The 22,346-nt window shown below is 33.6% G+C and overlaps 2 protein-coding genes across 5 annotated transcripts in view; one reads left to right on the top strand and one right to left on the bottom strand.

Moving 5' to 3' along the window:
- Positions 1-10,853, top strand: part of LOC130648675 (unconventional myosin-XV-like) — a 32,334-nt gene extending 21,481 nt beyond the window's left edge. For 2 of the 3 annotated variants that reach the window (XM_057454732.1, XM_057454734.1), the window contains exons 38-60: positions 36-111; positions 212-333; positions 1,309-1,418; positions 1,878-1,965; positions 2,503-2,553; positions 3,235-3,414; positions 3,729-3,877; positions 4,128-4,218; positions 4,721-4,793; positions 5,200-5,276; positions 5,654-5,736; positions 5,855-5,982; positions 6,281-6,375; positions 6,626-6,703; positions 6,918-7,014; positions 7,342-7,511; positions 7,679-7,753; positions 7,831-7,901; positions 8,050-8,183; positions 8,389-8,438; positions 8,627-8,710; positions 9,071-9,205; positions 9,351-10,853. In XM_057454732.1, coding sequence (XP_057310715.1) covers positions 36-111; positions 212-333; positions 1,309-1,418; positions 1,878-1,965; positions 2,503-2,553; positions 3,235-3,414; positions 3,729-3,877; positions 4,128-4,218; positions 4,721-4,793; positions 5,200-5,276; positions 5,654-5,736; positions 5,855-5,982; positions 6,281-6,375; positions 6,626-6,703; positions 6,918-7,014; positions 7,342-7,511; positions 7,679-7,753; positions 7,831-7,901; positions 8,050-8,183; positions 8,389-8,438; positions 8,627-8,710; positions 9,071-9,205; positions 9,351-9,437 — 2,304 coding nt within the window. In that variant the 3' untranslated portion in view covers positions 9,438-10,853. Of the gene's footprint in view, positions 1-35; positions 112-211; positions 334-642; positions 723-1,308; positions 1,419-1,877; positions 1,966-2,502; positions 2,554-3,234; positions 3,415-3,728; positions 3,878-4,127; positions 4,219-4,720; positions 4,794-5,199; positions 5,277-5,653; positions 5,737-5,854; positions 5,983-6,280; positions 6,376-6,625; positions 6,704-6,917; positions 7,015-7,341; positions 7,512-7,678; positions 7,754-7,830; positions 7,902-8,049; positions 8,184-8,388; positions 8,439-8,626; positions 8,711-9,070; positions 9,206-9,350 lie in introns of all 3 variants that reach the window. The other variant, XM_057454733.1, reaches the window with a different exon arrangement.
- Positions 10,854-11,401: 548 nt separating this feature from the next.
- Positions 11,402-21,819, bottom strand: LOC130648866 (ribosomal L1 domain-containing protein 1-like). Of its 2 annotated transcripts, XM_057454976.1 has the most exons (7): positions 21,694-21,819; positions 18,824-18,943; positions 14,379-14,530; positions 13,882-13,993; positions 12,970-13,118; positions 12,647-12,745; positions 11,402-12,061 (listed from the first exon to the last, which is right to left on the bottom strand). In XM_057454976.1, the coding sequence occupies exons 1-7, from the start codon at positions 21,802-21,804 to the stop codon at positions 11,491-11,493; spliced, it is 1,314 nt and encodes a 437-aa protein (XP_057310959.1). In that variant the 5' UTR covers positions 21,805-21,819; the 3' UTR covers positions 11,402-11,490. The 2 variants fall into 2 exon arrangements, with proteins under 2 accessions (XP_057310959.1, XP_057310960.1); XM_057454977.1 differs by lacking the exon at positions 18,824-18,943.
- Positions 21,820-22,346: the final 527 nt, after the last annotated feature.

Raw genomic sequence — 22,346 nt, 5'->3', positions numbered from 1 at the left:
AGTTTATTTATGAATAATTCGCAAAATTTTTTTAGATTCTTGAAGACTTAGGCAGTCGTACATGTTGTCGCCTCTCTGGTGAGGATAGATACACGATGCAAAAGTTATTAGGTAAATAAAGATTTACTTCGCATATGTTACTTGATTGTCATTTAACACACGTGACCCATACGTTAATACATTCACATGCATATACACTCGTTTATTTAAGATGCAAATTCTTTAACGAAGATGGTAGACACTGTTGCGTCTGCATCGGAACGACTACAGAATACTGTTATAAATGGCGCCAAAGACTTACCGTTATATTTTTCTAGAATTTTTATTGTTGAAGTAAGTTTTGATTTTACTATTCAATCGCAAAAGTTTTTTCTGAGGATCAGACACCAAGTTGTCAATACGAAATAATTTCAACCTGATCGTCAGAATTTTAAGTCTGAATAAAAATAAAAACGTTTTAAATTACGCTGACCCAAGCGAAACAGATTAAAAGTAATTGCTTGTGGCCACTAGTATGAATCGTGAAATAAAATATGAGCCAAAAATAAATCAGTGAGTTAAAAAAAAATTTCCTCAGAAAAGATTTTTGTGAGACATTCCATTATATTTTATTTTTTGTTTTTTTACTAATTTTACTAACAGCCAGAACCATGACTCAAGAATCTGTCATCTACGCTGCAAAAGATTTGCCATTATATTTTTCAAGATTGTATCGAGTGAACGTATGTTGAATTTGTACCTTAACAGCGAAACTAGATATTTTGTTTCGTAACATGTCGAAACAAGAAAATTTGTGTCATGACAGGTCGAAACAAGGTTTGTGTCGAAACAAGAAAATTTATGTCGCAAGAGGTCGAAACAAGAAAATTTGTGTCGCAAGAGGTCGAAACAAGAAAATTTGTGTCATAAGAGGTTAAAACAAAAAAATGTGTATCGTTATAACAGGAACAAAACAGTGGTAGCATTTGTTGAAATATATAAACAATTAAGAACACCTTAAGAACATGCTAAGCCTCACTAAATTTTCCCTTCTTTTCAACAGGATCCAAGTCAATCTTATATTAACCAGTGCTTTTTTACTGCCAGGTCCTGGTGATACAAAGAGATGCTGTGTAGAACTTTAAAAAATGCTCAATTTGATAATTTCCTTACGCTTTTAAAAAATTGTTTAGTTAAGAACGTGATAAAAACAATTTCATGATTTCTTCAAACAAAACATCACATTCAAACTCATCCTCAGATGTTGTTATGTTAATGTTGTTAAAATACTCCGTATTTTTTTATTTACTTTATATGTACTAATTACAGGGTTACACCGAAAGACATTTAAACAGCTATCTCGCTGTTTCACATTCGGGTATCCGGTTTGCTACACGGGCAACTCTGGAAGAGGAGTTGAAGTCAACAGCACATTTCAAGTAACTTTTATTTCTATGTTGAGTTTTTAAAATCTTATTTTGTTGAAATGTTATGTGCATTGCAATGCTTTGTCTATCTCTACCCGTGTTCCCAATGATAAATACAAGACGTAGCGTAGCATATTTTAATTTTAATGATTGATCCATAAGATAATTTTTCTTTGCTTAAATTCATTTTTAAAAAAGGGTATGGATTTTAAAATATTATTTTTATACTGTTACATTTCACAGGACCAAGAAGGATCTAAGCCCCATCGTGTAGAATTTTACTGTAACAGTCAGATTTAAAGAAACAACGTGTCTGTTGGACCTTAAAAATCAGGCTAGGTGACCTAGAAAACTTTGAAAACTCCTTATTCTCAAGAGGCAGACAACCTAAGGAAGTGCCAGCGAGAATATTAGTTCTTTAACAAATGTCCAATGCTTGATTGATAATCACGTTTTTGCTATTTTTTGTAGATATCCCGACGTCATTGACGTCAAAGCAAGTCGTGAAAGACTGACGTTAGACACTGTTGTCAAGAAATTCGTACTATACACGTTAAAGGTATTGGATAACTGAACTTTAGTAAAATACATCATTATGCGCAGATCCAGGCTAGCCACTCTTCAGGCTAGCCACTCTCCGAGCTATCCACTCTTCTGGAAACTCCTTAATTTTTTTAGACACTTCTGTTTTTATTGAAAATATAAATATTTCTGTTGGTAATCTCCTGGAAATTTGATTTGCTCTCAAACTGAACTATATATGTACTTTTCGTTTCAAATTGAACTATATAGGTACTGTTCGTCTCAAACTGCAGTTTGATTATCTTTCTCTGTTCATTATCTGACATTCAACACATTCTTGTGTTGTTTGACAGTATCTCGGTATTTGTGATAGTTTATGTGCATATCTCTATCCTTCGAAAAGAATTTCTTCTTTAGTAGAAATATCCTGGAATCTCTCTTTTCAAAATAGAATGGCAACCCTGATATCCATTTTACAAAACAAACCTAATTTTAAAATTTTTAAAATGAATATCAAAAGAGTTGTCTTGTTGTCGTTCTGCAATTTACATTCATGATTGTTGATATTTTGCAGGCCAAAGCGATCAAAAAGTTAATCAGCATGTATATGAAGGCAACAGAAGGGGTTTGTGTTTTGTATTTACTTTTTTTGTGAAGTAGTTTTATATACGATTGCGGATACAATACCCACCAATTTCTCTGGTGTAAAAAAATTATTAATGGTTTAGGTTAAACAAGGCAGTAAGTCTCACTTATCACTTTGAAGTGAAATTTGTTGAGTAAGATATAGTACGCGCAAACAGTTATTTTTGCAGAACTGCCATCTTAGCAAGAATGTTCTCCTAGATTTGTCTTCAATATTATCTCTATGCTTTTTCTCTCGACAAGGCAAAAACAACGTGTTTTTGTTTTTGCCTAAACTTCAATGATGCCGGTAAGAGAGAACACACGCATACGTATTAAAATGTCACATCGATTTGTTACTTTTCTTTATATTAAGCACAATTTTGTCAAATATCCACAATTCTATATATTCGATTTCATATATCTAGATAAAACTAAGGGCTGGAAGGTTCTTTCCAATTGACTGCATTTTCCGCCATAGCGCAAAATACTCGCGCGTTTTTGTTAACGCATGCACCTTTAACAAGAATAGAGATTTTGTGCAAGTGCGCCCGCGCTAACAAAAATTCTTGTGAACATTTTGCGCTATGGCGGGAGGTACAGTTAAATCGAAACAAGCCTTTGGGTAGGCGTACCAGCGATCTATAGTGGGATATTTACTTATTTATTTTTTTATTTATAGCTTGAAAAGTTTGTTCGTGCTTTGGGAGATTTCCAAGCGCCAAGTAAAGAATATTTATCTTTCAAAAGAGGGAATGTGATTCGAGTGTTTGATAAAAAGGATGTCGAACCAGGATGCTTATGGGGAGTGCTGGGTGACTACAGAGGGAAGTTCCCTACTGGTCTTGTTGAAGAATCTGATGTAAGACTTTGTGAATTGATGGATTAATTTTGTGTTTTTTTTTACAATCCAGTCTCAAACTTTGTTGGAGCGTATGGCAAATCTCTATTACTTTAACTAGAATAGAACGTCACAATTCCCATTAATATATTTTGGGTTTTTCTGAGCGTAATTCTGAGCGTGTTTCCAAATCCTGCGACGTGATCCACCCCGCTTTAAGAAAGCCCAGATAGTTATTAAGAAGCAAAAAAACATACTTTACGTTTTGTATTGTAAGGAAATCATTCGCGACTGTTAAAAATATTGATCGAACCTTTTTGTGTTCTTTCTTTAAGAACATAAACCATACTTCTGAACTTGGCTGGGGGCCATCGGTGATACCTTCCAAACGATCTTCATCAGCGACAACGTTTAATGAACATGAGGAGGAGAACACGCAGTATTCCATGCTGGAATTTGCACGAAGATACTTCAGACAATACGAGTAAGAACAATTTCTACTCTCGTTGTGATATCTAGGGCTGTAAACAACTGTGGAGTCTGTGCGTGATTAAATTTACAACGCAAAAAAAAATGACTTTCGTTTTGGTGTCACAATTTTTTCTTTGGAACCCCTTGGAACTCCTTGGAACCCCAGCCCAACCTGGCCAGGATTCCCACCTTAACATGAACAATAGCAGTTTTGTTTTTTGTGTTACGTATATTATTTTATGCTACTTGTTGTTGTTTTGTAGCACGTCTGAAGCGCTGAAAAGTAAAAAAGTTCAACAGCACGATGATGAACCACCCCCGAAGAATGTCATCGCGTTAGCTCAATTCTCAAAGGTGTGTGTGTGCGACTCACTAGCATAAATTTTGTAGTTTTATTAAAAGTATTAGTTTACTTTATATGACCATGGCTTACTATTATTAAACTCTAAATCTGCAGGAACATTATCATTTTTTGTAAGGAATATATGTCGAAAAATTAAGAAATGAGGGAATTTTCGAAAACAACCAGGTTTAGATCGTTTATTACAATCTCCAGTTACTACACTATTAATTGATAAAAATTGTTGGGGAGTCTTGAAGTGTTAAGGTTTAAAACAGAATTTCCGCTCAAACAATATTTTTAAATAACGATACGTACATCATTTTAATTCTTTGTCGGATCACTTCGCAATTCTAGAAGGAGTCAATTAATAATCTTAGATTGAATTGTTGAAAAACGCGATAAATTCTAATTTTCGACAAAACGACGAAATTTGACACATACAGCTGCGTTTACGGGCAATTTATAACAGCGCGGATGGCGTTAATTGATTTTTTTCTTTATTTGTGTTTGCAGGAACCAATAGTTGGATCGTTGATCAATTTTAACAACAAAGCACTAAGCAGACAAGCAAGTGATATTTTCAAAGGTAAACAATTTGTTTTCTGTGTAATTCAAAAAATGGTATTTCAGTCTACAGAAAGAGAGGGGAGTATTTCTTTTTTTAATAACCCAAAGTTATTTCTTCCTATAAACGTCAAAAGATTGTAGAATTTAAATGGAATTCATTTCAAATGTACGGTGGTGGGTTTGTGTATACCATGTAAGCACACAACAAACCTTCGCCTTCAAAATAACACCAGAGTTCACTCATGTTGGTGCAGTTCACTCATGTTGGTGCTAATCTTTTCATCGAACTATAAAGTAGTATATTGTTGTTTGTTGTGGTGTGAAAGAAAGAAAGAAGACTAGCCTAAATTGGATAAGTTAAAATGTAAGGGTCACCACTTGACGTGATTGTGTTTTATCCATATACGATTTTTTTTTTTTCGTAGGCATAATGAAGTTTATGGGAGACATGAGACGGGATAGACAAGAAACAAACGCAGAATTGATTGCGTACGTTCTAAAGGTAAGTGTGTGACGGATCGTATTATTTTAACGTTTAAAAATTTCGTAGAAAAAAACATTGTTATACATTGGTGTTTCTCCTAGTTGTAAGGAAAAAAACGCAGATTCTAAAGCGGATTAAAATTTAAAAATACTTCTAGGCTTTCAATTAATAAGTTCCTGGTTTTGAATCATCTGTGTCATTTAATTGTCATCTTTCAACTTGCACAGTCGTTCACACTTCTCAGTGAAAATGTCACGGTCCGGCGAAAAATTCTAGAATCCCTAGCTCTGTAATAGCTTTGTTACAATTTTTTTAGTATTTTCGGCTCACAACAACAGTAATTGTTATTTTACTTTTAATAGAATTTGTTTCCTCACTTTTCTATGTTTGTTTAGACTGGGAGAGAAGTACTTGACATGCGCGATGAAATATTTTGTCAGTTGGCCAAGCAAACTACAAATAATAGAAGTGACAACAGGTAAGCTTGTTGTATGCGTTTCTTAAACTCGTACAGAAGGAGGTTTACTGGCAAACTAAAGGTGTAACATTGTTTATTATTTTAACAAATGATATTTTGAGAGAAAATATATTTTCAGAGAAAGTTGCAGCCGTGGATGGAAACTGATGATGCTATGTACAGCGTACTTCGATTGCTCTCAACTTTTAAGACCATACATCAATAAATATTTTCAAAGTGCCGGTGACCCAAAAAGAGAATTTCATGGTAAGATTTAGGCCTAGTCTACAATAAGAATCTAAACTCGGAAATAGAATTAAAAGTCTTTTCAAATTTCCTATTTTCTGGCACTAATTAAATAAAACATAATTGCGCCAATTTTTTCTGTTGTTTGGTTTGCAGGAAAGTGTGGTTGAAGATGTTAAGGATGTTTGAATGTTTTAAATCATCCCTTTTTCCTCTTCTTAAAATTTTATTTTAGGTTGTTTTCTGTACGACTTTAAGACATTACAAAATGTTTAATTAGTTTTGTGGTAGGTTTAAGAGATTTTACTTGTTTTCTTAGCGGCTGCAAATGTTTGCGAGTTAAATTTGACTCGCTCATTCAAATATGGAGGACGTAAACAACTCCCCACGGAGAACGAGCTTTTCATGTTAATGGTAAGTGTGTTGTGAACAACGCAATGTGATAATATTTCTGCTTTGGAGGGAGCAGTTTTACTTATCTTCCACGATGCCCCCTTGTTTGAGGTTTGTACCTGATAAGTCTCTTCTAAGCTCTACCTACTGTAGCTGTGGTTGTAACTAAGTATAAACTGCATTTTTTTAGAATGTTTAGTTGCGATTCTTCCTTCTCTTTTGATTTCTTATTGACTGCAAATTTAAATGTATTTAAACATATTTTCTACAGCAAGGAAAACACTCCAAACATCAAATTGTTCACCTACCAGGAAGTATACAGAGGTTGTGTAAAATCCAGACCAGCTCGGTATGTTGTATATATTTTAGTATGTCTTTGTATGTCCGAGTAAATAAGAAATTCAAGAATTAATCCGCATTTAAATGCTAATGGCGTTGCATACAATAACCCGTGTTCACAATCTAAATGTTGATATGGTGTTGCATACAGTAATCTTTATTTTCATAACATTTTCAATCATTGTGTAACATATACTTTGACTTTTTCGGAATTGTGTATGTAGACGGCGTCCGATCTTGTTAAAGACATCGCACAAGAAATGGGAATTCACACACAGCAAGAACAAGAAGAATATGGATTATTCACCTTCCTGGAGGAGCGTAAGTTACCTTTGGCAGCGTAGGAGTGCTACCTTTGGGTCATTACTTGTAGCAGTCTATAACGAACTGTCATTTGACGGAAAATAAAGAAAGTTCTATTTGGGGTCAGAGGGGTTGCGCTTATTCGATACAGGTGGTCATTACCTCATTACATATCTTATATCAAACCCTTCCATCATTTGAGAGATGTGCTGTTTTTATTGTTTAAGTAAAGATGGTTTTTTGTTGAAAATAACGCCTTTCTGATATGTAGTCTGATCTTTGATGCGGTCATGCTTGTGATTAAAAAAAGTTGTCTTAAATTTTATGTTTGGGTGTTATGTTTAGAAAATTTGTTGGTGCCAATTCAAAGTCAAGATTACGTATTTGATGTTTTCGCTCAACTCGAAAAACAAGCAGCCAAAAATATCAAACATGCTTTAGCCTTCAGAAAAGTAGTCTGGTACCAAACAATGAGGTTTGGGAACAATTTGTTCTCGGAAGTTATTTATAACCAGGTGAGTGAGCGGCACTATCAGAAAGTTGATGAATTTATTTTCTTACTTGAGACATACCGATACATGACCTGCATAAGGAATGACTGACTCCTAATGCCGAGACAAAATGTTTTACACTTTTGATTTTTTGGTATCAGTTATATTCCTGTTTATTCTTCTATCCCTAGATCCTACCGAACGTAATGAATGGTTACGTCTTACATTACAGAGGAAACCGTGCTAGTCATATTCGCGATCAACAGGTAGCTGAACTGCGAAAACTTTTCTTGAAATTTTTCCTTGATTGACTGTGGTTGCACTCACTTTGTCATTTGTTTAGACCCACAATGAAGTTGCTTTGCTGGCAGCGTTGCAGCATCGTGTGAACAATGAACATAATCCGCCATCTATGTAAGTGTTGATTGATTGATTAATTGATTGATTGATTGATTGATTGATTGACAGCGAAGGAAAGTTCAACTGAAACAATTTATGTTGTTAAATTCTGACGCCATTGTCAATTTTCTTTGTTTAATTTATTTATTTATTTATTTATCAGTCGCGAAGTTTCAGCATTAATACCTGTCTTGGTTTCATCGTTGTTAACGCCTAATCAATGGGTGCACGCAGTACAAGATCACTTTAAATTAGTGAGACATTTCACTGTCACAAATGCTAGAACGAAGTATTTAGGTAAGACCATGTAGTTTGATAGATATTTGAGTTCTCCCTTTTGATATGGGCTTCTGATTACATCGCTTTTACAGGTAATACGTTTTGAAAAGGATATGTCTCGATAAGTCAAAGATTCAGCTTTAAACAACAGTCTGACTGAACATATTTGTTTTTATTTTGTTGTTGTGATTTCATGACGAGTCGCTTGTGTTATTTATTGTAGAATTAATATCAGCGTGGTTCTACTTTGGTTCTTCCTTCTTTTACATCAAGGTAAATACGGCTTTTATTCAAGTTTTTTGAACCTCGTACCCAGCTAGAGAACATACAGGCGTTTTGTTTTTCAATTCTCATCGCTCGCTTTTAGTATTTTTATAACAAAGTTGAAGCAAAAAACTTACCTTACTCTGTCTTATTCGAAAAGCTACGTAAAATAACAGGTATATATTTCTCTTTTGTAGAGTTGTTCGTATGCTTCTATCGAAGGTGATTGCGTTCTCGCGATAAACAAAAATGGAGTTCATCTGCTGGCTACAAACTCTAGGGTAAGGAATAGCGAAGTACACTAATTTAAAATCAGTGTCAAGTGAAGCCTTTCCTTTCACAACCTTTATTTTGTTGCCGTTCGTCTGAACAGAACGCTTACTTCCAGTGCGGAAGTCGCGTGTTCAATTCCGGTCGAGTTATGCCAGAGACTATAAGTGTTAAAACTCTCCCTTTTGCTTAGCGTTCAGCATAAGAATAGGATTGATTTTTAGGTGGTTGTCTAACTAAGCGGTAGCTGTACTTGCACAACTTCTGTAGCTCGAATAGGAGCTTTAAATTCTGAAAAAGGTTATCCTAGGTAAAAAAAAACGTATATAAAAAACAATATATACATTTTTTTGTATTATGATTATTCATAGGACACTCTACTGTCTTTGGCTTATAATGAGATTATTTCAACACGTCATTTACGTTCGGATGCTGGTAGAATGTTTGTCGACTTGAAATGCGGTAATTTGATGGTACAAAGAATAACTCGCCTTGAAACTCCACGTGTAAGTTTTTTTACTGACACTTGTTGATGTCTCTACTATGTGATATGGTGTGTATTCTAGCAATCATGTGAAATTCTTCAATTTTATAACAATTCCGTAACATTCTATTTTTATTGTTGGTTATTTATATTGTTGTTATTTTTAGGGAAAAGAGATCTCGTCTCTGATTGGCCAATACATTCATTGTATTGCACGTGATAGACAAAAAGATGACGTCATCAATCCTGTCTGAAGTTAGGAATACTACTTAAATTGGACATTAAACTTGTATTTAAGTTGCTGACTTACTTGAAACGTGAACGGTGATGATTTCGGAGTAATTGATAAAAGTGGGAGACAAGCCACGAGTTGGGGAACTAGAAATTAGAAATGGGGAATTAGAAATGACGTCATTGCTTATGCTCGTTGGTACCAACAAACATAGTTACTTAGCAACATGAAATTATGATTATTTGCTTATTTTCTTTACACGCGGTAACACGTATCAGGAAAGAAATCAGAAAAATGAGGATTGATGATCATAAATCCCTTAACCTCCCTATTGTAATCCTTTCGTTGATTTATGAACTGAATAAACTCTGTTTTTTTTCCTGATATGGTGATGTTGCTGTGTGTCTGGATGAATATCACGTCAGTGCATTTTTTTTACCAAAAACGTTTAGATGCGGATGGGATTTGTCCCAAAATTATCAAAATTTTAAGAAAATTATTTATTTTTTGTTGTTGAAAAATTATCGTGAATTGGCTTTTTATTTACGAAACTAGTCGTTGCCCGTGGAAAAATCCACGGGTTCGCCGTCCTTTGAATTTACCCGTGGCAACAAAGTGGATAAGAATATATCGCATATGATATTCGTGTTTCCGTAACATCATTTTCTAACTTAGCGGGGGTCCGCGCAGAGACAGACAGACGACGGCTATTATAGAGATAGTCGTTAGCCCGTGGAAAAATCCACGAGTTCGTCCGTTGCAGCTAAGCTACCATTTTGCGTGACAGACAGACGGACGGACAGACGTATACGGGCATTAAAATATAGAATAGTCGTTGCCCGTGGAAAAATCCACGGGTTCGCCCGTCCTTTATATTTACCCGTCACAACAAAGTGGATAAAAATATATCGCATTTGATATTCGTGTTTCCGTAACATCATTTTCTAACTCAGCGGGGGGTCCGCGCAGAGACAGACAGACGGAATACGGCTATTATTATAGAGATAACTTTTGATTCGTGAATTCAATCTTGATAAAAATTAATTTTTCGTTGATATCATTGATGGTTTTCTACTTGATACTGCATGTAATGTGAGATTTTAAAGTTAAATAGTTTTGATAGTCGATTCGCGAAAATAAAATTCCTGCGAAATCTATCAAATTTCACGAATGGTGCGATTCGCAAAAATTTCTTACACTCAAAGAGGTGAACGACAAATCACAATTCGCACTTTGTTTTCAGTGAATTAAGCTGATTCTCGTTGTCAGGTTTTACTAATAACGAGGCAGAAGGTAGCACATGTATATCAAGCACATAAAATATAAACTTTGGTGTAAATTATGAAAATATTAATTATCATGTTTTAATATTTATATATTTATTAATTTTGTTGTTTTTATTCTTTATTGAAGATTTTTAAAAATATGCCTAAAAATACATGCTGTTTCTTTTGATATCTACCACCACTGAAATTACTATTTGGGGGTGTGTACAAGTAAAATATTCTTTAAGAAGCCATTTGTTAAACTTAATGCCCTTGAAATGTAAATTTTTTGGCCCACAAACTTCTTATTTACCCACAAAAATTAGCATCGGGTAATGTAATCATTTTTTTTTTGGCTTTCATAGGTTAACTTTAGATTTGCAAATACAACATTAGCAGTCTTCATTTTATGTCTTCTGCATAAAGTCCTTGATATTGGGTTTAAATTAAACGAAAAAATATATTTAAATTCCTTTTTCGCGAAAATTAATTCCCAAGGTATTCAGATTTTGTTATCCAACCTGTTTCCAATTCTAATGAAATCATTTTATTTCTGCTACTTCCGCATCAGCGAAAAAGCAGTCAAATAAAAACGAGCCTTATAATTTGGACTGAAAATTATTTCAAACTTCCTTAAATTTTGTCAGCAAATTTTAGTAGCCATCCTGTTAAAACTAATTCTGGAAAAAGTTTGGTACAATGAAAGTAAAAACTCAGTAAGAAAATTGTATTCTTTATTGTTATTCAAAATGTCATACAGTAGTATTTGGAAATAAAATACTTTAAAGGAAACTGTCATAGTGTGACACATCATGTTATCACCTTTCTGGATTTTAACGGTGTTTTAACTGGTTTCAACGGTGTTTTAACTGGTTTCGAAGGTGTTTTCGTGGTTTTTGATGGCGTTTTTCCTGATTTCGACGATGATTTGACTGATTTTACCGGCGTCTTGTCGGATTTTGACGGTGTTCTACTCGATTTACGGATTTTTATTTCTTCCAAGTTTGGCTCGTTTTCTTTTGAAGCTTTTTTGGATTTCTTTGTAACAGGAACCTCTACTTTTTCTTCAACGCCACCCTGCACTGTTTCTTCAACGCCACCATTTTTGACTTTCGCCTCATCACTGCTTGTGATTGTTTTTAATTTTCGCTTTCTCTTTTTCTCCACAGGCTGGTCGTCAGGTATTTCGTCGATTTGCACTGTGCTTAGCGGTGACGTCTGATAGACGGGCAAAGCCACCGATGACGATGATTTGATATGGAAACTTTTGACGTTTTTCCAAGAACCTGGAACTTTGGCGGCAGACACTTTCATAGCATGGATCACATTCTCCGTTAATTCTTTGACCGATTGCTCTGATAAATGTCCAACTTTGATCGCACTACAAGAACAAGTAAATAAGTAACGAACGGGACCTACGACTGTAACTAGAAATAGTGAGAAGTATAGCCTCTCCACAAGCAGCAGATGGCTCCAAATGGGGTTGACAATACTTTATTTAAAGCGCGCTGAAGTGGGGACTCAAATCTGAAATCTTACAAGTCGAATGCGCTGCCACTACACCATCTCCGCTTAACAAGAAAACATCAAAATTGAATTCGAAAGAAATAGGTATATTGTGCCAAAAGCTATTTTAGGGGAAAACAAAAAAGCAACAGTAACTAACAGAAAACAAAACACTTTATTGGGAAAGTGTTTTCTTTCGTGGGAATTTAATTTCGCTGATTAGCTTTTTTTACGTATTTTTTTTAAAAAAGATGGATGGATATTTAAGGTTTTTAAAGTCACTTCATTTGAATTCAAGGTTTTAAAGATCTGACAGGCACCTTAATTTCCTGACCTTCTAGAAGATTATTCTTGTGTGGTTTTATAAAAACATAACAAATTGAAAAAAGCTGACCTTTTGTCGTTCAATTAAGATCGCAAAACAACATCAGAAAAATTGCAACGAAAAAAATAATTATACCTGCAGGGACCATATCCCATCCGTAGGAGTGTGCTATTAGTGGATTTTGAGAACTCTGCATTCCAGTCTTGATAAGTCAAACGAACAGGTACCGGTTCTCTAATAAAACAAAAGAGAGATGATGTTAAAAACGAGACTGATTCGAACCATTTTTTGCACGGAAATCATAAGCCAAAAACAAACGGAATAGGTAAATCATTCACACAAAAATTAACACAACAGAAACGACCAAAAACTTTTTCTTAAAGACAAAAATAATTCTACTGAAATGTTGGGCCTACACCATGACCATACAAATGTTAGCCATAAAAATGTAAACTCACTTTCTACGCTTGAAAAATTCTTTTCCGAACGATCTCACCACCAAAGCATATATGCGCTCATCACACAAAAACAAATCATACGAATTGGCGAGTTGTCTTTTCAGCGTGTATGTTTTGTATTCTTTTCGTAACTTGGTTAGACTTATCGCCTGAAAGAAGGTGAGAGTATGTCAAAATTCAAACACAACTTTGTACAGTGGCGTCCTTAGAAAAAAGCTTTGTAGTGATACTTCTTAGTATCTATCTGTACAAAAAGAAACAAAGAGCATAAAATGAGTGCACATAGAATGATCATCTCGTGCCACTTAACCAATTTAAAAAACAGTCGTTCACATTGATCGTCATACATATTAAATCAGGGATGATCAAATTCAAGTAGATTTAACTGAATTCAAGGCAAAAATTAAGAAATTTAAGAATTTTGGATTAGATATTATATTTTTTAACTATTTGCTTTTTTAAAAAAGATATAAGGATTCGAGTGTCTGTTAGGGTCACTGATACTAAGTTAATCCATCGGTCCATGCTGTATGTTTTAATAAAACATAGAAGCATGGTGCAATTATGGAACATAACCATGCAAACAACAAATTTCAGAAATACAATCCTATTGAATGTGCAGACTGATAGAAATCCACTTTCAAAGCATTTGAGCTTTTTGGTGTGGCAAACATTTTTCTCTTTTCGTGCATTCTTTCGAAAAATCTAAAAAACGTGTGAAAATTAGTACAGTTATTGATGCATGGGCTGTATGGAGAAAAATCAAAGTTTTTAAATCTTTTAATGTAATATACTAGTAAAGTATTCTCTTTTTTTGCGTAAAAATCATTACAAACAGAAATTAAAACTTCACCACTTGCAAAAAAAATTATTTGTGTCAAAATTGGTATGACAAGATATAAAAAAACAAACCTTTTTTATGCATGTGACATTTTTCTCTGCCAACTTTTCTCTCATAACTTTGCCAGGTTCTTTTGATATTAAACAAATATCGCTTTCTTGGTGGAGTGTGTGAGGTAGAGGTCTAAACAGTATATTTTATTATTTTGCGTGACCAGAAAAAAGACTTTTAAAAATTAAAGCAATCTTTCAAGGGTAATCTTCGTTTCTTCGAAACAATATTTTTTACAAGATAAAAAAGCTTTTGCATATGACATCAAGACAAAAAAGCTTTTGCATATGACATAACTTGTTTTTTGTGAGAGACAACATTTTAATATCACATGGAAAATAGATATAATCACATATACTTGTTTGTTTTTTCGTAGAAGGTAACCTTCAATATATTACTTGTTAGATTATGGTGCTCTCTACTTTAAGACATTATTACATTGTTTACTTGAAATTGACGATTAAAAGATGTTTGTTGCTATTTCAAACACACAACCAAAACAAAAATTGACACTTACATTTTTTTAGGCTTCAAGTTTACCTGTGGAATTTTCCTGAATCCTAATAATAACCATAAGTCGTCATCTTTTTTAAATAACTCATTTTTACGTGCTTTTTTGGAAGACTGGTCATCAAGATGAGCCAATAATGCAGACACAGCCAACTTCACCTGTAAACCACAAAAATGTTTAAAAGTGGTATAAAATTTTTAGGTCTGATAATAATGAAATTAGTTGACAGTATCTTATTACTGAATATACATTTTTTAAAATAATTACTAAACCAATAGAAAAAACAAAGATTTAGTATGTTTTTATTAAACCTTTAAAATTAAAGCTATAGCCTTACTCATGAAATCATCAAAGGTCAAATGCGTATAGCCCTACTCATGAAATCATCAAAGGTCAAATGCGTAAAACTTTAATGTTCACCATAAAATTCGAAAAACAAAACTAAACGGAACACAAATATTGGGATAATTTCTTGCATTTAATAATTATATACCACAAGTAAAAACAAACCGATTAAATAGGCTTCAAAAAAGAAATCATTTTCTGACTTCATTTTGCTTTTTCATAATTTGGGAAAGCTTTTGACCATTTTTTGGTAACGCTACATTTGTGGTCAGTCACAATTTCTCCGTCAGGTAACGTTTGCTATCAAATTGGAATTATTTAGAGTGTGATAGAAGCAGCTATTACTGAGTTTATAGGAATAAAACATACTGTCACCATAAAGTCATTGATCCGATTGCAACAACGTGGTCGTTTCTTTTCAATAACACAGATAACAGTAAAAAGGAAAAGTTCTTTCTAATTGCTGAGTTATGCTTATGTGCACCTAATTCTAATGCTTAAGTGGAAATATTTTTCAACTACATGAAGATAGTAAAAACTGATTGGCGAAGCCGACTAAATGAGAAAAATTTGACAGATAAGCTACGTGTAAGAATCGAAGGTCCCACTTGCTACCCTAGCTCCTTATATTTGCTTCGCAAATATAATGGCTGACGGACAAAAAATGACTTATTTCGACCCCTGTACAATATTGATTTTCATGTGATGATCTCCACGATTTTTCCAGAGATGCACACCTCTACACACAAGCAAATAGATTATGGCATGCTATTGATAACACATACTGAATTCTATAAAAAGTTGACCAATTTAGCACACCTATAAAATGCCTAGAACTTATATGTGCTTTTTGCACCCCGGCAAAAATCTTCCTGAAATAGCTGGAGGCATGCGTCTGCAATCAAATGCCTTTCAAAAAATGGTCCGGTATTTACTTCTACAATCACGTGGTAGGAGATTAAAGCAAGAAGCACGTGTGTGGTGGTCACCAAATATTTTGTGGCCGTCACCAAACATTGTGTGGCAGCCACCAAAGTGAGAGTCAAGCCTTGCAGTGAGTGTGACAGATTACATACCCAGAAAGCCCTGGGTATGCGAGAAATACGCTAGAAGTAGTTTAATTACTTTGTGCAGCACACAAAGCTACAGCTATTTTAAAGGGTTGTGAATGTTCACAGAGAAAGCTCCACAAGCAGTGAACTTGAAACACTGTGCCACTATCAAATGATTAAAATCATTGAAAGCATTAACACGTTACCCCGGGTAAATAAAATTAACAAAACATCTTGGTTTGTTGTTGAAAGTTATTTATAATAAGTAAATACCATATAATTAAATTTAAACAAAGAAAGAAGAGATGCTCATACCATGACTCATGCCATGTACTCACTGCGATGGTTTGCCATTTTGTTCTTGTCCCAAGGGTTATACTTTCTCTGTGGGTTATCTTTTTTTCGTGTAACGGTGGTGAAACTGGGGTCATTTTTTATTTATTAGCAGCATCTTATTTTAGACAGTACATTTAGCACATTATCGTGTTAAGAAAAAAATTCAGCGTATTTTTACATACCCTAATCATTTTATAAACATGTGCGTGTGTTCTGCTTTTTTCATGATGGAGACAAGTGTGGGACGTTTTAACTCGTGAACCAAACACGAGAACCGAGTGTCTGAACTAGCGACTCTCAGTCTTAACTTCCTTGTCTCCTATTGCCGAAATAATAATGAATTAAAATTAATTTGACAATGCTCTTTTCCCTTTATTTGTAGACATTTGTTTCAGCCAATAATAACTCTTACTTCCTGCGATTAAACAAACACACAAATAAAAAAAACCCATGCTATCAGGTTATAAATCTAAAGTAAAATCTCTGTTTTTTATGCATATTTAAGTTTTTTTGGTATAGAAATAATTAACATAATAATTATCACGGATTGTCTGTAACAGTGATGTACAGAACGTTCTTTTCTAATGTTTATAGAATTTTGTTATCTATTTATATCCCATCAACCACAGTGTGCATGATAAAATGAATGGTGGCAATGAGGAGGAGATAGTTGCGTGTGTCTTATCAATTGTATTTTATATTTATTTTTGATATTTTCAGTGGCCACCTGTTGCTCGAAGGTAGCGAAAATAAAAAAAGAAAATTATTATCTATACTTTAATTTTAACATTCTTTAATATTTTTAACAGAATTTAATAATTAAGTCCTAGGTTGTGAAATACGTGTCAATTAAACCTAAAATTATACCTGCTATATTGCTCTATTACCAGAAGCAAATCATTTCAATGTGCTCAATGTGATTGCAAAGATATAAATAGATTAGAATTACATTCAACACAAAAGAAAAATGATCTCCAGAATTGTGCTTCGGCAAGAGAGCTCGTAATATTAGTGCTGGCAAGCAATAGAAATTTAAAGCAATTTCACTGTGTGAAAAAAATTAAATCACGTAGTTGAAGTAAGATTACATAGATATAGGATTGCGCATGCAGTTATATTAATGTGCGCATCCCGTTGGCAGTATTTTCTTCATTGAATGTACAAACTTTAAATTTCACAATAAATAACAGAAAATATAAAACTTATCACATAACCCGCACCACATTATAACCCGCACCACATTATAACCCGCACCAACAGTGGAAGTCGTAAAAATCAACTTATAACCCGCGGGTTATATACCGGAAAATACGGTAGTGCCCCCATCATTTTTTCTGTCATGCAAATACCAAACCGAAAGAACTTACCACTGAAAATGTAAACAACTGAATTTATCTATTTGGGTTTCTTTATTAAAATCTTTGACTAATAGAGAAAAGCCCTGCCAATAAACCTAAAAATATTATATAGAGGGAGTTCGGCCATATACGGCCAGTGTTTACATCTACCTTCGCAACTTGTTATCGGTTATGATAAACAACTATTGTCTGGTTCTGATAAGTATAGGTATGCTTGTGCACCATTATGGCCATTTGTCACGTGTACGGCACAGACAGACCCAGGGTAAACAGAGAAAACAACAACTTAGCCAAAATGCCCATTTGCTGCCACTTCTCCCTAAACCGGCCACCAATTATTTTCTTAATAGACACTCAAATCTGGTCATTATAGTATAATCTGCAATAGAGGGAGTTAAACATTCTTATATGCCAATTGATAACACTCCCAAAATGCTTCACATTCGTTTCCAGTCCCCTAAAGCATGCTAGCTCAGTTTGTGACCCACCCAGGGCCCATTTTTATTGCGAGAACAACCATGTGGTTGTTTTGTCACGATGAAAGATAGTAAAAGGAACAATGCCAAAGCAAACAATAACAACAGGTTGTTTATTACAATATTTATTGTTAAACTGAAACTTTACATTGTTTAATGCATTAAATCCACTTAAAATGTACATGGCCGTATTAGGGCGCCATATTTTGTTTTAATGTGGAAAATTCCTGGGTCTATTATTTCCAAGGCTCTAGTCTGGATAAGGAACTGTTTACGAGGTGGATAAAGGACAGCACCAAGTATATAATTTACACAGACTTATTGAATTTTACCTATTCACAATGTTTCATGAGAGTTCCAAGAATTTTCGAAAAAATATTTTGCCAGCCATTATTAATGTGCACAGTTAGTGGCGAGAAGCTTCGAACCAACATTTCTTGACAAATTAAGCGATCCAATTAATGAACTTTGGTTTTTTTCGAAGCTAAAAGGTTCTTAAGTGTTTCCAACAAGGAATTAACATAACATTGTAACAAATATATGAAGTTATACATAACATTATATCTCTGGCCATAATTGGCCCATGGCTGTTATATGGGTTAATCCACTCTATATGGAATTCCAGGTACTTCAGGGGTTGTCTCAGTACTGGAGTTTTATTCGAATCTACCTGGAGTTTTAATCAAATCTACATTTTACCCCTATCCCCCAGCCCAGCCAAACAGTTTCTAAAAGTCAAACATAAAATCTGGTTATAGCTAAGTATACAGTAAAAAAACTGTATAAAAAGTATAAAACAGTATAAAAACTGTTTCTCTTTTTCGAGGTTTTATTATATGAAAACTGTTTCCTTACAAAATAGTCACATATAGCTAGCTATATACCTGTTTTTTGCTAAATGGTATTTTCTCTATACTGTCTTCTTTAGCCATGCTTGCGTCGGCCATTTTGTCAATTTTTTCAGGTAACCCGATTTTTTGCAATAGTTCCCGTGGTGGAGAGTGCTAAATAAAAATGGTGTTCAAAACAGACACAACAGAACAGATCACATTCGCGACAAAAAACTATCTTTTCGTGAGTCAGTAAGGTAAGTGTCTGCTGAATTTTAAAATGAAGGAATTTAGTTCTAATGAAAGCAAAAGCTCGCCTTCATGGACTGAACAAAAGTCAAGAATGGAAGATATGTTAGCAAGACTAAAATCTGAAATTAAGGAAGTTAAAACGATTGATAAAGAGCTAACAAGACAGTTTATCCAGTTGGGAGGAATGATTAATGAACTTAAATCAAGCCAAGAAGAAGATGATTATGACGACGAATATGTGGATGGAAGGTTGAATTCTAGTATTACTGAAGAAGAAAACCAAGAAGCAAACGGAGAAACAGATAAGGAGAAAAAGGATTCGTGTGATGATACAAAGTTGTAACCATTTAGCTCGCTAGCTGGCTCGCTAACAAAACAAGACAAAATCTGGTGGAAAATTAGTTCGTTTTAGATACTTTTCTAAAGTTAAATATTATCAATGGTTACAGGACTAAGGCAAATAAAATTTTTCCTCAAAAATTTTACTAGCAAGAATTGTCTTATGCCAAAAAAGATCATAAACAAATTCATTAGCTATATACTCAATGCAGTGTTTCATCAGTAGCAAAAGAAAATCCCAAAGACTACTTCACCTTTTTTAAAACACAGATTTTGCAGTCCAAGATTTTACATGAGCTTTTGCTTTTATATTTTACAAACATTAGAGTTTCCTAAGAAAAAGTGCCCACTCTAATCTTAATCGAGCATTTTATAGCACAGTAAGAAAAAAATTGTAAATGAGGAGAGGTCCTATTCTTCCTATGAGTGACCTTTTGTCCTTTTCTTTATTTTGAACTTTTTAAATTAGGTTTAAAATGAAGAATTTAATATATGTATCATATCATATAATAGAAAACTGTTCTCCATGTAAATTTGGGTATCTACAAACATTGTAGCTCCTATTCTTCAGCCAATAATTATTTAAACCAAATTACCAAAAATTGCATCGATGAATGTGTACTTTTAATTATTGATTGCAGTGTCATGCTGGACAAAAAAGAACAGCAGAAGATAAAAATTACTAATTTGGAGCATTTATTATTACATCCAACCCAGGGTTTATATATAACATTTTCAGGATGATTTTTAAAAAGTTTTTGAAGTGGTTTCCCAAAGTAAATTTAACTTATCGAACAAGAAAAGAATATGCATGACTAAATTTGTATATAAAAAACATTCGAGCCTGTGTATCTGTTGTCTCAAAACAAATAAATAGTTTTATTTTATTTTATTTTTAATTGGTTCTATATGTCAAATTTCATCCTAGAATTTGAATATTTGTTTATATTTATAGAGATTAGAATACCATACTTGTGTATATGTTTGTTGCTATATATGAAATGTTTACATAAAATTTTTGTGCTCATATATTTTCACATGTATTAAACTTTTTTTTATACAATTGGAGATAATTTTGTATTCAATGATTTAAAAGGTTTATCTGTCTTTACTTTCTGCTGAATCAATTTCCATATTGGTAATAAGTCTTTCTGTTAATAAGATGCAGCAAAAAAGTGTGGGTAGTTATATAATAACTTTTTCATAGCATTGTTTTTTGTAAAGCATACCCTCATTAGTTGAAGTTAATGACTTGTTTCTAAATGATGGTGGTTAATATAATACAAGGAAATCAAAACTTAGTATACATACATGTTTTTGTCTGTAATCCTTTGGAAGTGTTTTATATACGATTGTTATGATTTAAAAGATTTAAAATATATAAGAACATTGTAAACAGTGCACGTCTGTTATCGGTTTTTTTCTCAAAACTAGTACCAAAATCTCTGAATTGTTTTTCCACAAAACAAAACTTAACACTTTAACACTTATAAATTTCTTATTTGTGTTTTTTTTTAAAAAAGTAAACATCAGGTCTGATTATGTTCTTAATTTTCAGAAAATGTCAGCATCAACTTTTTTAGTCAAAAGGCATATTGGAGAAAATAAATTCCTGCGAAATATCTGATTTCTATCAATTCGCAAAAATTAATCATTTTTCGGGTATTGGGCGATTTGCGGACATTTTTTGTTCGCGAAAATTGTTGTAATTTTAAACGATTTATAAATTATCCAACCTCGATCCCAGGGTCTTTAGTGTTTTTGATGACTTAACCTTTTCATCCTCTCATATAAAACAAGCAACAGGCCCTAGGGTCGAGGTTACGAACCGGCCTGCAAGCTATATATTTAGCAACGGCGTACATTTTTTTTGGGGGGGGGAAACTTTTGTTCACGTACTTATGGATATAAATATAATGGATATAAATTTGACAATTCTTTTAATTACAACAACTGTTTTATCAACACCTTGAGAAAAGTCAACCTACCAATTATTACTCGAACTTTTAAACGAAGGAAACCGTTTTTTCTCAAACACAACGATGCTGTGTCGAGGGCTGCGTTTAATAGAGAGCGACGTTTCCTGTGCCCTTTACCTCAATCTTGCAAGAAGGCGGAAAAATTGTGACATAAAAAAATAATATAGGGACCGACGACAAACCTGACGAAGAAACAGCAACCACAACACGAATGTAAAACAGCCAATTGCAGTGTTTTCTTTATCGTAAGTTTGTATTTTCAACTAACGTCTCATGTGACGTGGTTATTAGAAGCCAGGGGTTATTAGGAAGCGGGGTTTATTAGAGAAAATACGCCAATTAAAGTGTTCAAACCTGGGTAACATGTTCAGCTTGCATAACTTCGTCTGTTTGGCAACACCATTTTCGTAAAAGGTGACATTTCGAAAGTGCTCTTGAAGCAGTTGTAACTACATCCATCCGCATTATAGTAAAACAAGGCGTAAAATTTTAATCTTTAGAGGTGCTTACCATTGTTGCTTAACAAATAGAGTGCCATTGATTAAGAGGATAAAAAGGCACAGCTCATAAGGCAATTATTAGGATTAGAAATTTTAGAAAAAACATTATTTGGGAGATAAATTAGCGGAAATATTAGCGAAAATTGTGAGCACTTTATAAATTTGTCTGCTTAATATTTAATAACGAGCTGTTTCACTTCACGCAAAAACTTTATCAAATAGAACATGTAAATTAGAAATACAGTATTAGTTAAAGTCAAGAATTTTTTTACGTAGTATACATACAGTATAATCGTCATAAAAATCTCCATAATATACATACATTATCTCCGTCATAATATACATACATTATCTTTTTCGTAGATATTTTTAAAGCAAAGGGGGATTATTAAAAGGAGACAAAACATGGGTAATTTGTCAAAGAAATTAATTATAAGGAAACCAATTAAAATGGCAGCCAATCATTTACAAAAGGTTAGCCGATATATACAAAAAACATCTACGTAA

The sequence above is a fragment of the Hydractinia symbiolongicarpus genome, chromosome 7 (assembly GCF_029227915.1).
Source record: "Hydractinia symbiolongicarpus strain clone_291-10 chromosome 7, HSymV2.1, whole genome shotgun sequence".
Taxonomy (NCBI): Eukaryota; Metazoa; Cnidaria; class Hydrozoa; order Anthoathecata; family Hydractiniidae; genus Hydractinia; species Hydractinia symbiolongicarpus.
Note: the sequence above shows the minus strand (reverse complement) of the source record. Positions and strands in the feature narration are given on the sequence as shown.